Source organism: Microtus oregoni, unplaced genomic scaffold (assembly GCF_018167655.1).
Source record: "Microtus oregoni isolate MIOR12 unplaced genomic scaffold, Mior012 000009F_ref0000495, whole genome shotgun sequence".
Taxonomy (NCBI): domain Eukaryota; kingdom Metazoa; phylum Chordata; class Mammalia; order Rodentia; family Cricetidae; genus Microtus; species Microtus oregoni.
Genome location: NW_024543068.1, coordinates 38480890 through 38497189, shown reverse-complemented (window position 1 = coordinate 38497189; position 16300 = coordinate 38480890). Strand labels below are relative to the sequence as shown.

Sequence of the window (16300 nt, the reverse complement as noted above, 5' to 3'; positions counted from 1 at the left end):
ATAGGACAAAACAAACAAATAGACAAACAAAGAGTCAATGAAAAAACACAAAAAACCATAGAGCCCCAGAGCCACACACACTGGTTGGTAAACACAGAAGTCCCATAAAAACACACAATTGGAAACCATAATATATAAGCAAAAGACTTGTAGGGTAAGAAAAAAGAAAATACTCAGCAAAGCACTATAAGACAACATTAACCCTCCAAAAATACCTTGAGCTTGTTTTGTGTTGTGCACTAGCCAGCGTGGGGCCTGGCCTTAAGAGCAGCTTGTGTATCCAGCGAGGCTCCATTGGAGAAAACTCAGTTTTCATTTGCAAGTGGTTATCAGTTGGAGACAGCTTTCAGTTAGGGCTGTGGACTTGAGTCCACCTCCTCCCTCAGCACAAGGACCTCTTCAGACCCAGTCTTGTGTAGGCCCTGTGATCGCTTCCCTTTGAATTCATATGTGCAAACGGTCTTGCTATGTTTCAAAGGCCGTGTGTCCTTGGTGTTCTCTGTGCCCTCTGTTTTCTTCTTCCAGACATTCCCACCATTATCAACCAGTGCGCTTCAGAGACAGCCACGGCTCTGCTGGGAAAGGAAGAGGCTCTTCAGCTACTCCGGGTCCACATTCGACCTTGTGACACCAGCCTCAAGGACCTGGCTCACACCTCCTCTCCCACCCTTATCCCAGGGCTCCCCTCTAACTCCAGGGACCGTGCTGCTTGGCAGGGGCTGTGCCACAGCCAGCTTTTCCTTCTCCAAACACTGTCATCCTCACAGCCCAGCGGGAGGACCACTTCTGTAAGGCTTCCTCCCCGCCCATCCCAGTTCCAGAGTTCCTCCTTCTCAGTTGTGTTGTAGGCTGTCGTTGGGCTAGCACAGCCTACCAAGAAAAGGCACACTCATAAAAACTTCAAAGTTCCTGGGAATGAGAGCGGCACACGTGTTTGCTGATCGCACTGGTCCGAGTAATTATGGAGCAGAGACGCGAGGCTTCCAGTGTGATCCACTGCTGAGCGGGATCGAGTTTCTCCACAGTAGGCGGAAATCTTACATTGCCATAAACCCGGGGATTAACAAACTCTCTTGGAGTAGCTCACAAAAAACAAACACTCTCTTATGCTAATTGAAAACTAAGAAGTTACAATTAGGCCTGAAGTATTTGAGCCAAAATAATAAAAATTACTTTTCTATCATTTGTAGAGTGCGTCGGCTTAATGCAAAACACAGACATCCTATTTCATTTTCAATTTTTTAGCAAATACAAAAATAGAGGTGGTTTAATTCGAGAAAAAATTAGTATCTATTAAATTTAATCACAAAAATAATAGAAGGAACGTAGAGTTTCAATACATTGGAAGTTATTTTGTGAAACAATTCATGCATATTATCACTGCCCAATGCTATAAAAGTAGGAAGCACAAAAATACAGGAAAAAATTGTAGTTTCAGATATTTATGGCAATATTTGTGGCAACAAGCCTGTCATGCTACTACTAGGAGAGTGGAGGCAGGAGGATCAGGAATTCAAGACCATCCTTGGCTACATATCCAGTTCGGTGACAGCCTGAGCTATATGAGATCCTGTCTCAGGAAACCAAAATCAACCACTCTCTCTCTCTCTGTCTCTGTCTCTGTCTCTCTGTCTGTCTGTCTCTCTCTCTCTCTCTCTCTCTCTCTCTCTCTCACACACACACACACACACACACTGAAAAGAGTAAAACATCACACAACAAAGGTTTGCTATTTAGACCAGGCTCTACCACACTCATTTTACCACCTAGGATTCTCTAAACCCTGCTACGTCAGGAATCAAAACTGGTGCTTGGGAAAGCAAAATGGCTCAGAGAGACCTAGGGATTTGAGCTAAATCCCTGGAAGCCACAAAAAGCCAGCTGTGACTAGAATTTGTAAGCATAGCACTCCTGCCGTGAGATGGGAGAGGGTGACAGGAGACTCGCAGGGAAGCTTGTGGGCCAGGTAGTCTAGAGTAAGCAGCAAGGCAGAGAAGAGAGCCCTTCCTCAACAAGGTGGGAAGTTGTCTCTGGTTAGACTTCTCCCTCCAGAACACACACACACACAAAATAAAATGACACATTAAAAATTGACAGTTGGGGCTGGAGAGATGGCTCGGTGGTTAAGAGCATTGCCTGCTCTTCCAAAGGTCCTGAGTTCAATTCCCAGCAACCACATGGTGGCTCACAACCATGTGTAATGAGGTCTGGTGCCCTCTTCTGGCCTGCAGGCATACACACAGACAAAATATTGTATACATAATAAATAAATAAATATTTCAAAAAAATTGACAGTTGTAGGGCCGGGAGGGAGTGGCTTTTAATCCAGAACTAGGGAGGCAGAGGCAGGAGGATCTCTGAGCTGGAGGCCATCCTGGTCTGCAGAGTAAGCTCCAGGTGGTCACATCTACACAGAAACATCCTGTATGGAAAACAACAACAAAATAAAACATTAGCAGTTGTGAAGCTGAGGAGGCAGAGGTAGGAGAATCATAAGTTCAAGGGCTGCCTCGGCTACACCTTTAGGGCTGGCAGGATGATAGAGCAGGAAAGGCACCTGCCTCCAAGCCTGATGACCAAGTTCCTTCTAGGGACCCAGCCGGTAGAAGTAGAGCACCAAATCCTGCAAGTTGTCCTCTGACCTCCACATGCGCACCATGGCACAAGAATGTCCCTTCCAAATAAATATAATTTAAAAAGCATTTAAAAACAAAAGACCAGTCCCTGCGCACGCTCATTACATCCTCTACCACGGGGCTACAACTCTTGCTATGTAGCCCATGCAGGCCTTGAGCTATCAGTCTTCCCGCCACAGTCGCTAAAGCACAGGTGCTGTGACTCCCAGCTAGTGTGTGTGGACGTGAGTGCACATGCCCAAGCATGCCATGGTTCATACACGGTAGCCCAGAAGACAGTTTGTGGAAGATGGTCCTCGCCTTCCATCATGTAGGTTCTGGGGATCAAACGTATGTCATCTATCTCAGTGGCTTGCTGGCCCTGGTGTTTTAAACCTCATGTTCCATGGCACTCTGACTATAAATGAGATCCTCCCTTCCTTTAGTTGTGCTTCCCTACAGTAATTTGAAATTCTTATTTGGCTGATAAATATTTGGTTATTTTTTTTGAGACAGGTTCTCAGTATGTAGCTTTGGCTGGCCTGAAACTCACTAAGTAGATAGACCAGGTTGGCCTCAAACTCACAGAGATCTGCCTGCCTCTGCCTCCTGAGTGCTGGCACTAAAGTCATGTGTCGTCACGGGCTGCTGGTCACTTTTCTTTCTGATGAATTGACTCACTCACTTACCATCGTCTCTGGTAATAATCTTTCTCTTGATATCTACTTTATTCATTTTTTTATTATAAAAATTCTTAGAAGTAAAAACATCTACACAAAACATTCAATTTTAATAGTTACTCTTGCCTTCTTTTACCACTACTACTATCTACTTAACTATCTATAATTTTTTAATTTAAAATTTCTATAGATATCTGGTGTGGTGGTATACGTTCTTTAGTCCTGGCACTTGGGAAAGCAGAATCAGGTGGATCTCTGTGAATTTAAGGCCAGCCGGTACTACAGAGTGAGTTCCAGGCCATCCAAGTCTATATAGTGAGACACTGCCTCCTCAAAATATTATTCTATAGACAAAATATTCTGGGATTTTTAAAAATTTTATTTTAAAAGATTTATTTATTTATTATGTATGCAGTGTTCTGCCTCCATGTATCCCTGCAGGCCAGAAGAGGGCACCAGATCTCATTACAGATGGTTGTGAGCCACCATGTGGTTGCTGGGAATTGAGCTCAGGACCTTTGGAAGATGAGGTAATGATCTTAACCATTGAGCCATCTCTCCAGCCCCCCCCCCCCCAGTCTTTTATTAAAGAATAAAACTACCTTGGTATATCATCATAAAGGACTTTTGGGTCTGTGCCTTGATACTAGAGTGCTTGCTTACCGTGGGTGAAGCTCTAGGTGATGCTAGAGTGCTTGCTTATCATGGGTGAAGTTCTAGGTGATGCTAGCGTGCTTGCTTACCAAGGGTAAAGTTCTAGGTGATGCTAGCGTGCTTGCTTACCATGGGTGAAGCTCTAGGTGATGCTATAGTGCTCGCTTACCATGGGTGAAGTTTTAGGTGATGCTAGCATGCTTGCTTACCATGGGTAAAGTTCTAGGTGATGCTAGCGTGCTTGTTTACCGTGGGTGAAGTTCTAGGTGATGCTAGAGTGCTCACTTACCATGGGTGAAGTTTTAGGTGATGCTAGCGTGCTTGCTTACCATGGGTAAAGTTCTAGGTGATGCTAGCGTGCTTGCTTACCGTGGGTGAAGCTCTAGGTGATGCTAGCGTGCTCGCTTACCGTAGGTGAAGCTCTAGGTGATGCTAGCGTGCTCGCTTACCGTGGGTGAAGCTCTAGGTTCCATCCCCAACCCTGCAGTAACACAACAACAAAAAAGAAAAAACCCAAAACAAAAACATGGAATGAGACTCTACTAAGTCAGCTTCATAATAAAGAAAACTCTAAAGCAGCAAATACTCAATGGGTATATTATTGAAAATGTAGTAGTTTCAAAGTTGAACATCAACATTTTCATTTTTTTCCAATATATTTTTTGATTATTTGGGAATTTCATATCATACACTCTGACCACAATTATTTACGAGTCCTCTCATGTCCACTTCCTGACTCTTGTGGCCTCCCATCCTCCCAAATAAGAAAAAGTCCATTTTGTTTTGTTCAGATACTCATTGGAACATGGTCAAATTCCCAGTGGCCAGGCCCCTGAAGAAAACTGGGTCCTTCTCCACCGGTACCCCTGCTAGAAGTCAATTGTGGAAAGCTACAATTAAGTATTCTTACCACAATTTTTAAGAATTCTCTTTGATGTCAGGTGGTGGTGGCACATGCTTTTAATCCCAGCACTCGGGAGGCAGAGGCGGATCTCTGAGTTCGAGGCCAGCCTGATCTACAGGGCTAGTAAGAATTCTCTTTGATGACTTCTCTTTTAGACTGTTACTTTGGTGGGGAGGGGTGGGATGGAAGCGAGGATTGTCACAGAAGTCTGTGTTCCTTTCTCAACTATGCATTGGCAGTCGCCGATGCCCTTTACTGTCAGCCAGAGCACGGATCCTGGGCTTCTATGTGGTTTCTGGCAACAGCAGGGACCATGAGCATCCACATGGTCTCCAACATCAGCATGTGCCAAGGACCTCCACTGGATCTCTGGTGGCAGTACTGCCTGCAGACAACAACATGGCCCTCTGCCCAAGCATGGCCACAGACCAGCATGGCCTCTGAGGAGGTCCAATCCAGATGAACAATTCTTCTTTTTGAGCATCCTGTCATTGTTCAGAGCCAGGGAGATTGTGTAGCTGGGCAGCTTATTCAGAGACTTGGTCTGCACAAGCGAGGCTGCTGCGCATCACCTTGCCGACCCTATTGTTCCTCCATCAGCTGCAGCCCTTTCTTGCATCTGTCACAGCTGTTGCACGTCTAGTTGCACTTCTCTCCACCACACATGCATTGTTCTCTTTCTCCATCTGTCCCACCTCTCCGTCATGTCTGTTCATCACAGTGGCCCTGGAGCTGCAGTGTGCCACAGTATTCTTTTTTGCCCAAACAGCTTTACATGCAAATGTTCGCTGCATTAACTCACTGGTCTAGTTCAAAGGTGCTGGTTTTTGGGGGGGGTGGGGTGGGGTTTCAAGACAGGGTTTCTCTATGTAGACCCAGCTGTCCAGGAACTCACTCTGTAGACCAGGCTGGCGTCAAACCCATAGAGATCCGCCTGCCTCTGTTTCCCATGTGCCACCAGTGCCCTGCTGGTTGCTAACACCCCATTGATACCGGTCCAACACTAGGATTCCTCTCCGGTATCGTGCTGTGGCCCAGTCATGGTGATACTGCGGCTCTGGTTCTGCAGGACCAGCTCCTTCACGTGCTCCGGCAGCTCATAGCATAAATGTTGGGGTGGACTGACTCAAGGAACTGGATCTGGGATGGATGGTAGCTGAGTGGGTCAGCTGGGGTGGGGCCTGGGCCTTCCTGCTGCCACAGCTGGTAACCACGTCATAATGCAAAATTGCATTCAGTCCAACTTCAAAGGTCCCCATAGTCTGTCACATTCAACAATGTTTAAAAGTCCAAAGTTAAAAGTCTCTTCTGAGATTCATGCGTTCACTTAGCTGTAATCCCCTGTAACATTAAAATGTAAGGTAGACCACATATTTCCAACATACAAATGGCACAGGATATAGTTCCATTCCAGAAGGGATCATAGCGAGGTGACACTGGACCAAAGCAGGACTGAAAACCAGCTAGCAAACTCTGCACCTCTGTAACTGTTGTCAAAGCACCCTTCAGATCTCCAGCTCCTTTCAGCTTTGTTGACTGCAACACACTTCTCTCTCTAGGCTGGTTCCATTCCTGGTTAGCAGGTATTTGGCACTAAGCTGATAGGCATTGGATCCCTGCCTATTGAGTTTCCTCTGCTGATGCAATAAGCCAAATCAGACCAAATTAATAAGTCCAGGTTTAATAAACAAACAAAGCAAAACAGAGCACTCCTAGGTGACTTTCAGAAAGGCAGGAGAGGGATCACACTGCAGGTCTGGTGACCAGGTCTTTTTTTTTTTTTTGAGACAGGGTTTCTCTGTGGTTTTGGAGCCTGTCCTGGAACTAGCTCTGTAGACCAGGCTGGTCTCGAATTCACAGAGATCCACCTGCCTCTGCCTCCCGAGTGCTGGGATTAAAGGCATGCGCCACCACTGCCCGGCTGGTGACCAGGTCTTAAACACCCTATACTCTTCATCAGCTCTGGAGAGAAGCTGACCCTTGTCGGGCTTTCTGAGGGGCGGGGTCTGGAAGGGGAGGTGTGGGAGCTGAGGCAGAGCTTCCACATAGACAGGCATCCCATGGTTCTGGGACCTCCAACATTTTGGGGTAACATGTAAGGACACCCCTGACAAGCCAGGCCTCAGTGGCTTCCCTTAGTGTCAGAATTAGATTCCATAACCCCTTTCTTCTGTCCTTGACTCTAAAGCCAGAACCATGTGGCTGAAGATGACAGGTGCTGCTACTTGCTGGGGCTGGAACATGGGCCCCTCGTTCATATATGTTTTCACCAGCTTTTTTTTCCCTAATGATTTCCTTGACTGCTTAAGTTTAGCTGTCCTGAAATTATCTGTAGACCCAAATTGGCCTCGAATTTCGAGATCTGCCTGCTCTGCCACTGGAGTGCTGGGATTAAGGATGTATACCACCACACCTAACCCTAAATTTTTCTGTAATTCCTTTTCACAGATTTGAAATTTAGCTGTGTGGGGTCTCATCCTGAGGTCACCGCTCCTTTTACTCCACTTAGTAACAGGCCTTTCTTAATCCATCTCCTTGAACGCAGGATTTAGTTTCATTCCATTTCCTGGTGCCCCTTTTCTCCTTGAACTGCAGGTTTTGCATTTTCCTTACTCAGCTTCCATCTTTTCATTATAGATCTTCATAAGAGTGAACACCAATAACCACATGGCAGAGTCAATATTAGGCCGTTTTGAAACTTCCTCTGCCAAAGCAATTAATCCAGAACTCTTCAATTTAGCATCAGGCATATTTCAGACAAGGGCAAAACCCAGCCACATTCTTCACCAAAATATCACAAGAATAGTCTCTAGGCCACAGAGTACTATTCTCCTCCTCCGAAACCTCTCAGCAGCACGGTCTTCCACGCTCCTGCTAGTATGGACATGAAGTCTCACTTAAAGTACTCTGAGTTTTCTAATCTGAAGTCCCAAAGTCCACATTTCTCCAAACAGTAGTAGCATGGTCAGGCCTATCACAGCAATACCCCAGTCCCTGGCAACTCTTATAAGGGAAAACGTTTAACTGGGTCTGGCTTACAGTTCAGAGGTTTAGTCCTTTATTGGCATGGTGGAAAGCATGATGGCATGCAGGCAGACATGGTGCTGGAGAGGTGGTTGAAAGTTCCACATCTGGATCCTCAGGCAGCAGCAGGGAGCCACTTTCCTTCAGTCACAATAACATTTATGGAGTCAAAGGACGACTTGCAGGAGTCAGTTTTGTTCTGTGGGCCTCTACCTGCTGAGACTGCAATCTGTTTTTAAAGTAATTTTTAAAGGTCTGTTTTACTGAATAGCCTATCTTATTTTTAGCCTTTTGTTCTGAAAGATCTTTTATGTAGCCTAGGCTAGCCTGGTATTCACTATGTACCTCAGGATGGCCTGGAATTTCTGACTTTCCTGTCTCCTCTCTCTTAAGTGTTGGGATCATGGATATGCATCCATGGATTGGAGTCCATGGGTTTGTGCCTGCTAGGCAAGTACTCTATCAATCGGGCTCAGTCCCCAGCTACTTTTAGATTTTTAAGACATTGTCTTAATACATAACTAGCCATAACTGACCTTAAATTTGTGGTGACCCTTTTGCGTCTGCCTATCAAAGTGCTGGGAGTACAGGTACATACTATCACATTCAGAATTATATTGTATCTATTTTTCGATAATCTTTTCTTTTTTATTTATTTAAGATACAGTCTCATGTAGCACAGGCTGGCCTCATGCTGTCCAGTTCCAAGGCCTGCCAAAGGTACATCATGAGACTTTGTTTCAATGAACAAAAAAATTAAAGGTCTGTATGCAACAACCCAGGCAACAGATGCACAAGTACTATAAACTACAACATCCTTTCTCAAAACTGGTAGGGGTAGCCTGCTACAGTGGAACATGCTGGTAATCCCAGTGTTTGGGAAGCTGAGGAAAATGACTAATTCAAGGATATCCTGAGCTACATACAGAGATTGTCTCTCAAAACAAATAAACCAGGTTTGGTGCTACATACCCATAATTCCAGCATTTATGAGGCAGAGGCAGGAGGATCAGGAATTCAAGGGCACTTTCCTACATATACTGAGTTCAAGGCTAACCTGGGCTACTTGAGATTCTTGTCTCAAAAAAAATCATAGTCATAGATGTCAACACCATGGATAGCATATTTTTCTTTTTACTTCAAAATTACTTGGAGGCAAAAGGCCAGACCCAGGCAGTGGTGGTGCATGCCTTTAATTCCAGAATTCAGGAGGCAGAGGCAAGCAGATCCCTGTGATTGTAAGGCCAGCCTGGTCTACAGAGTGAGTTCCAGAACAGTAAGAGCTATATAGAGAAACCCTGTCTGGAAAAGTGCCCTCTCCCCCCAAAAAGGCCAGATCCCAGTACTCACACATCAAAGACACCCAAACTGTTAAAAAGTTATGAACATTGCTGGGTGGTGGTAATGCTCACCTTTAATTCCAGCACTTCTGAGGCAGAGGCAGGCAGATCACCGTGAATTCGAAGCCAACCTGGTCTACAAAAGTGAGTTCCAGGACAAGTTCCAAAGCTACACAGAGAATTCCTGTCTTGAAACCGCCCCCCCCCCAGTTATAGCCATTAATAGAGAAGCTAAATTAACTATACTGTATACTTGTTTGTGTGTACACGTGGTGTGTATGTGTCCATTTCTGTGGAGGCCAGAGGTCAACATCCAGGTATTCAACTGCTTCCCTGCCTTAGCTTTTGAGGAGGGTTTCTGACTGAACCTGGAGCTTTCAGACTGGGCTAAGCTGGACTGTCTCCATCTACGCAGCACTTGGGATACAGGTGTACGTGGCTGGGCCTGACTTTTACGTGTGTGCACAGCAGGCAGGGTCACCCTAGCATTATACGATACAGCTAATTCGCACTTAAAGTTATGAGCTGAAGTGCAATGTTAGAAAAATAGAATCAATGACCTTCAAAAACCAGCCTACTTCCCACCTTAGCTTCCCAAGTGCTGGGGATATAAGTGTGTGCTACTACACCAGGCTTCTTGTCTCTTTTATATCTGCTTGACCATTAAAGACAAGTCGTGAGGCTGGAGAGATGGCTCATCTGGTAAGAGAGGACTTGGGTTCGGTTCCCAGCACCACAGTGTGGCTCACAACCACCTATTACTCCTATGCTGTTTCCCTGGACACAGGGCATACACATGGTACACATCCATATGTGCAGACATTCAGACACATAAAATCAAAATACATCCTTCAAGGTAAATGGTCTAGGGCTGGAGGGGTGATTCAGAGGTTAAGAGCACTGGCTGCTCTTCCAGAGGTCTCGAGTTCAATTCCCAGCCACCATATAGTGGCTCACAACCATCCGTAATGAGATTTGGTGCCCTTTTCTGGCCACAACACTGTATACATAATAAGTAAATCTTTTACATTTACAAAACATTTCCAGGACTGTCAGGCAGCACAATACCCAGGTTTGGTTCCCACCACTGCAAAGCCCTAAGTATTGCTACATTTGATCCTCAGATGCCAGATATGGTAGATATTACCTTTCCCTACATTATGGCTCAAAAAACCTGAAACTCACCCAGTGTGATGTGGCATATTTTAATCCCTGCACCCAAGCAGAGACAAGCAGAGCTCTGAGTTTGAGGCCAGCCTGGTCTACACAGTAAGTTTCAGGCTAGCCAGGGTGATATAGGCAGACACTATCTCAAACAAACAAGGCAAAACTAAAAATCTTGAACAGACATAATCTGAAAAGCAACAATTGCATTTAGAGGTCCTCACAGGGTGGTTTTGTAGTTTTGGCCTGGAACTTGCACTGATTGATTCTCCTGTCTCAATCTCCCGAATGTTGAGATTATAGGTTTGCACCAGACACCAGTCTTTTAGTAGCTTTTATATTCATTGTAGATGTCCATGCCATTTTTGTTTTTCAAAAGTGTTTCTTTGTAGTTTTGGAGTCTGTCCTGGAACTAGCTCTGGTAGACCAGGTTGACTTCGAACTCACAGAGATCCGCCTGCTTCTGCCTCTCAAGTGCTGGGATTAAAAGTGTGCGCTACCACTGCCTGGTGATTTTTTTTTTTTATATATCCTATTACTAAATTTGAAAAAAAGGATAGGACCTAAGAAGTCTCCTCCCCATTTACCTACCTACCTACCTACAGTGTATGTAGAAGTCAGAGGACAAACCTAAAGTTTTGGTTTTTTGTTGTTGTTACTTGTTTTCCGTAACTGAGGCTAGCCTCGTTCCCGTGCTGGGATTAGGCATGCACCATTTTACAAGAGGGAAACCTCTCATTTGTTTACCACAGCTGAGATTACTTCTTAATGAAAACCCACTTTACAAAGACCGTATAGGGCTAGAAAGGAGGTCCAGCAGTTTAGAGTGCTTGTTCTTGGGACCCAGCACTTACATGGCAGCTCCAGTTCTACAGGATCGGTGGGGTGGTCTTCTAACCTCTGCAGGTCCCAGGAACATTACACACAGACATACATGCAAGTAAAACATCCATACACATAAAATATAAAAAAATGTCTTTAAAAAAACCCCATAAATTAGCTCCTACAAAGGACCTGTATCGGAGAATCTCAAGCCTAAGAGGCTCTTAGTAAGCTGCTAAAAGGCACATTAAATATATAATGCTGGCCATACTGTTTTAGTGATGGAAAACAACAGCTCAAAGTCAGCTTAGGACAAATGCCAACTGTTTTATTTCTCTGAAAATGTTAAAATTGCTGTAAAACTCAGTGATATCCTCCCCTCCCCCAGTTTTAAATGTCAAAATGTCATGTAGCCCAGGCTGGCTTGAATTCACTACATAGCTGGAAATGACCTTGAAGTGCTGATTCTGTTTCTAAAACCTCTTGAGTTCTGGGATTTCAGATATGTGTCATTAAGCTTAATTCTGAAAATGGAATTTCTAAAAAGTTATGTTATTATTATTATGTCTCTATTACACGTGTGTGCATGCATGCGTATGTGCTACTTGTAAGTGTGGAGGGGTCAGAAGACAACTCTGCAGGGTCAGTTCTATACTTTTAAGTGGCTAGTGGTTTTATCTGTTAAGCCATTTCTCTGGTCTGAAAACAGGATTTCTAAATGAAAGCTTATTAACTAAAATCTTGAAAAATGCTGCAGATGTTGCCACTTTAATCTACAATCTTAATTTTCCAACTTTCAAAGTTATAAAATGGAAGTAAACACATCTCAACAGCCTTAAATATTTTCATGTATTTTATTTTTTAAAACACTTAGAATTTTGCAAGCTAGCAGTAAAATATTGCCTTCAATATTTTACTAATTAGCACCATATACCTTTTAAAGCTAACTGGAACATTGTTTCACTGTAAATGATTGTAAATAAGATGTAAATTATTCCCAACATAAGATCATTAATTAAATTAAATTGTTATTTTTTTGGCTCTAGGCACTTATGTGCACTTTAAAGATTAATTTAACTATGTTAATATATTTGCCAATCTAACAAAGTCAAAGTATCATAGTTTAAAGCAATATTTAATCTCTGAAATTATTTTTAGAAACTATATAAGGAAACTGAGAAACCAACTATAAGAAAAAAAGGTCATTCCTTTACTTTTAAAGAAATCTCTTAACTTTTGAAAGAACAAAATAATTTGGTGAAAAGTCCTTTGGTGCAAAGATCAATTAAACATAAAATTAGTACACATTACCATTTTCATGCTTGGCTTATTAGTAACCTTACCAAAAAGCCACGGAAAGGTCTGGAACAACTCACAGGGACAGCTGGAAGGCTGGAATAAAATTGCTAAGTGCTAAGAAGATCCCAAGTCACTTGCACAGTTTAAATGGAAGCCTAGACACTTAACATCTATGTTTTAAAGTTCTCATCTGAAAAAAACTTTCAAAAAGGTAGAAAAAAAATCTAGTTATACTCAAATTACTTCTACACATTCAAAAAAAGGCTATTTTCATTTCCTATATTCTGATAAGAGCACTAAAGTTCAGAGCCACAACCGACTGCTCACCAGCACGCCTGTCTGCATACCGGTAGAATCCAGTCCAGTTCTGCCATCTGGGGATGACTATGACAAGATACAAAAGCATGTGTTTGCCATAAATAGCTCTGGCTAATAGCAAAGTGCGCACACGGAGCAGATCAAATTCTCTATAAGGAGAATGCTCTGGACCACAGTCAAATCCCATTACTAATGTTTAAGACTGCTACACCAAATTTTTTCCAATTCAAAATGGAAAAGATATGAAGGACTCATAGCTGAAATAAACACTCCTAACATAAGGATCACTAAACCTTTGAATGACACTTTACAAATTATTTTCATTATGACCAAGTAATAAAAAAATCCTATTTCTACTTCTCAAAAAAATTATTTGTAATATAACTATGAATTAATATCCTAATTTTTCTAGAGAAATAAGATACTGGAGTATGCCAAAGTGCAAAAAAAATCTGATCTCCGTATTATAACATAAAGAAATAAATAAACATATTTATAAAAGTACCATTCTTTAATGATTGTATGTATATAAGTGATTTTAAGATATTTTTGACCCAAAGAAATTCAACAATTTGGAAAAAAGAGACATGAGTGTTAGCTTAATCGCTGTTTACCCTAAAATTTCACATGACAATGTGCAAATTTTCCAAGGAAAACAAGGCAACGTTCTGTAATATGCCACAGTTTTTATTGCGACGTGGCCACTTTTGTGAGGGTAGGGAATTTGATCTCAAAACAATGTTCCATTTAAGGCTCTTTTATACAGAAATTGCCATCATGACTGATACTTAAAATATCTGTAGTGTTTCAAGACTCATACGGTAAACATAAAACTCCTACATTTATTCAGTAGTGTATACTCAATGGGAGACCAAAGACATCAACATAGCTATTTCTTTGAAGAAAATATGCAGGTAAGAGGAATGAACACTGAGGTATTAGGACAAATCAATGACAGGTAATGAAACTTAATTGGCATTCTTTTTAAGGGATTAAACGTATTTAAAAAAAAAAAAGTGCTCTTAACGCATAGTGTTAAATCTGTGCTGCCAGGTCACAGAAACAGGCTGGCCGAGGCAGGTGAGGGCACAAACGCTCCAGCCTCGGGGAACTGTAGTCAAGTGCAACTATAAATAATACTGAAGAAAGGTTCGCCATATGACCAGTGGATAATACTTTCAAGGCATTCAATTAGCTTACCCTTTGTAGTACTCTACGCTATTCACATTGACAACACAGCCATTGTAGTGCTCACTGCGAGGAAGGCATGGAACCAGTTGTTTTGGCTAAAATAAGACGGGGAAGGCATTCCTTGGGTTCTACATAAAAGTAACCATATTAAACAGCCTAATGGCAATCACTGACAGGCTTCTTAAATTCATTCATTCATTCACTGTGTTGAAAGGGCCCAGTGCAAAGGGAATAAACAAAAACCAAAACCCAATAGATTCCAGTGGACTGAGCTGGAGAAATGGAAGCCCCTTAACATCGAATGGCACTTGGCTATTGCTTTATAGTGGCTTTCCCTCAAGGGAAACCACGACACTGCCTCCCAGTTTCTCTCCCAGTGTCGAGCGGCTCCTTAATATCGTCCAAGCCATTCACTTGCCACTCATGTTTAATACCTAAAAAACAGAAAAAAAGCCACATCCATTAACTTTATTTCGACTAAGAAAGAACCCCTTTTCTTCCGCACAAAACAGTCAATGTTTATACCTGTAAATTTCTTTTTAATGGCATCTTTAGAGCTAGCATAAATCATCTTGCTTTTTAGCGGTGCACTCTCAGGAGCCCTACAGGGGAGAAAACGTTGAATTTCAAAAGAGAAACAAAGGCAAAAACTGACTATGATAATAATAATCCTTGCATTTTTAAAAGCACGTTTTTCTTTTGTTTTTACACACCAGAATATAAATACTAGGTCTTCTTTCTTAGACTCTTTTGTTTCGTATGTGGCATCGTACAAAGCATATCGGCAATCATTCAGAGGTAGCAACTTCACAAAAGATGTGTAGGGGTCCTCTACAGTGTCACCAATGTCACCCACCAAGATCTGCTTTGCTTCCTCTACAATTATCTGTCTTTTGTCATCGCTCAGGCAGAAGAGAACCGCTTTCTTTCTCTTTTTGATCTCCTCTTGTGTAGAAGACTTTCTTACTTTCATATCATTAAAGACTTTGATGACTTCGTCATTCACCGTGACTCCAGATGCCTGAAAATAAACCAACGACGGGAATTTAGAACGAGCTCTTGGGTTTTAACCAGAATTATTGTTTGACTAACAGGGCTTGGAATGACTATAAAAAACTGCACCAAACAACGTGAGCAATCCTCTTAGATCAGTCCCGTTTCCGCATCAGAAGAAGACAGAGCTAAAATCCCTAACTCATATTGCCCATTCATCCTTCTTTACGGAGCACGAAGAAAAAGGCAAATGGAAGGTGGGAAGGGACAAATACGAGTTGACCCATGCCTGAAATGTTTCCTATTTCACTGGGTGATGTCAGAGTTTCAGGAGCAGCCGCAAAAATACCTTCTGTATTGTGTCAACTCTGCAGGCCTTCAAAAAAAAAAAAACACTTCGGGATTTCAGTTAATGCTTCTACTATTTTTTTTTTTCTTTAAAGTCATCTTAGCCACTGCTGCTTCCTCATAAGGAAAGAGATTCAAGCGTAAACTCCAGCCGCCCGCGGCTACGGCAAAACGCCCCACCGCCCATTGGCAGCCGCTGGCGGAGTAACGGGTCCGGCGAGAGGGCGGCTTAACCCGGCTTTGCCACCTGCTCCGTCTCCGCACAACGGCTCCCCGGCCGGCCTCCGAGACCCTCGCCCCGGGTCTCCCGGCCGCCCCGACGGCGCGCGCCCGAGACCCATCAGGCGGCACGCGGGCTGTGGCCGGGGTACTCCCCTCGCGCCCGGCCAGACCCGGCCCTCCCACCCGCCCTAGGAGTCCGAGCGGCCGCGGGCCCGGAACCGCCTGCCCGCCCGCCCGCCGCAGGCCCTCGAGCCGCGGGGGACCAGAGCGCGGGAGCGCCCACCGCCCAGGCCCCGGGCAGGGTAAGATGGCGGCCGCGCGGGGGTCCCGCCGCGCCCAGCCTCCCCCGCCCACCTTACCATAGTGCCCGCGGCTGAGGCTGCGGCGGCGGCGGCTCGGGCTCCGGCTCGGTGGCACTGGGACGAGAGGAAGGAGGGGCGGGCGGCGGGCAGCCGAGAGTGCGGGGCACGCCGGGAGCGGCGGGCTCGGGGGCCGCAGGGCGGGCGCGGCGGTCACGTGCTCCGGCCCCGCCCCCGCCCCCCGCGCGCCCGCCCGTGTCCTCCGCCTGACCCCGGAGCGCCAGGGCTGCCGGCCGGAAAGCACGGTGACGGCGGGAACCCGTGCGCGCGGGCTGCGACGGCCGCAGCGGCCAGCCGGGGCCAGGAGGCTCCCGCTCGAGCGGTTCGCGCACTCGGGGCGCCGCTCCGGGGTTGGGGAGTGAGGAAG

At 44.5% G+C, this 16300-nt stretch overlaps 1 protein-coding gene across 1 annotated transcript; it reads right to left on the bottom strand.

Annotated features, from left to right (window-relative positions):
• Positions 1–12043: 12043 nt before the first annotated feature.
• Positions 12044–16078, bottom strand: Cfl2 (cofilin 2). The gene is made up of 4 exons (XM_041658779.1): positions 15934–16078; positions 14725–15032; positions 14537–14613; positions 12044–14445 (listed from the first exon to the last, which is right to left on the bottom strand). The coding sequence occupies exons 1-4, from the start codon at positions 15934–15936 to the stop codon at positions 14348–14350; spliced, it is 486 nt and encodes a 161-aa protein (XP_041514713.1). The 5' UTR covers positions 15937–16078; the 3' UTR covers positions 12044–14347.
• Between the last annotated feature and the right edge of the window lie 222 nt (positions 16079–16300).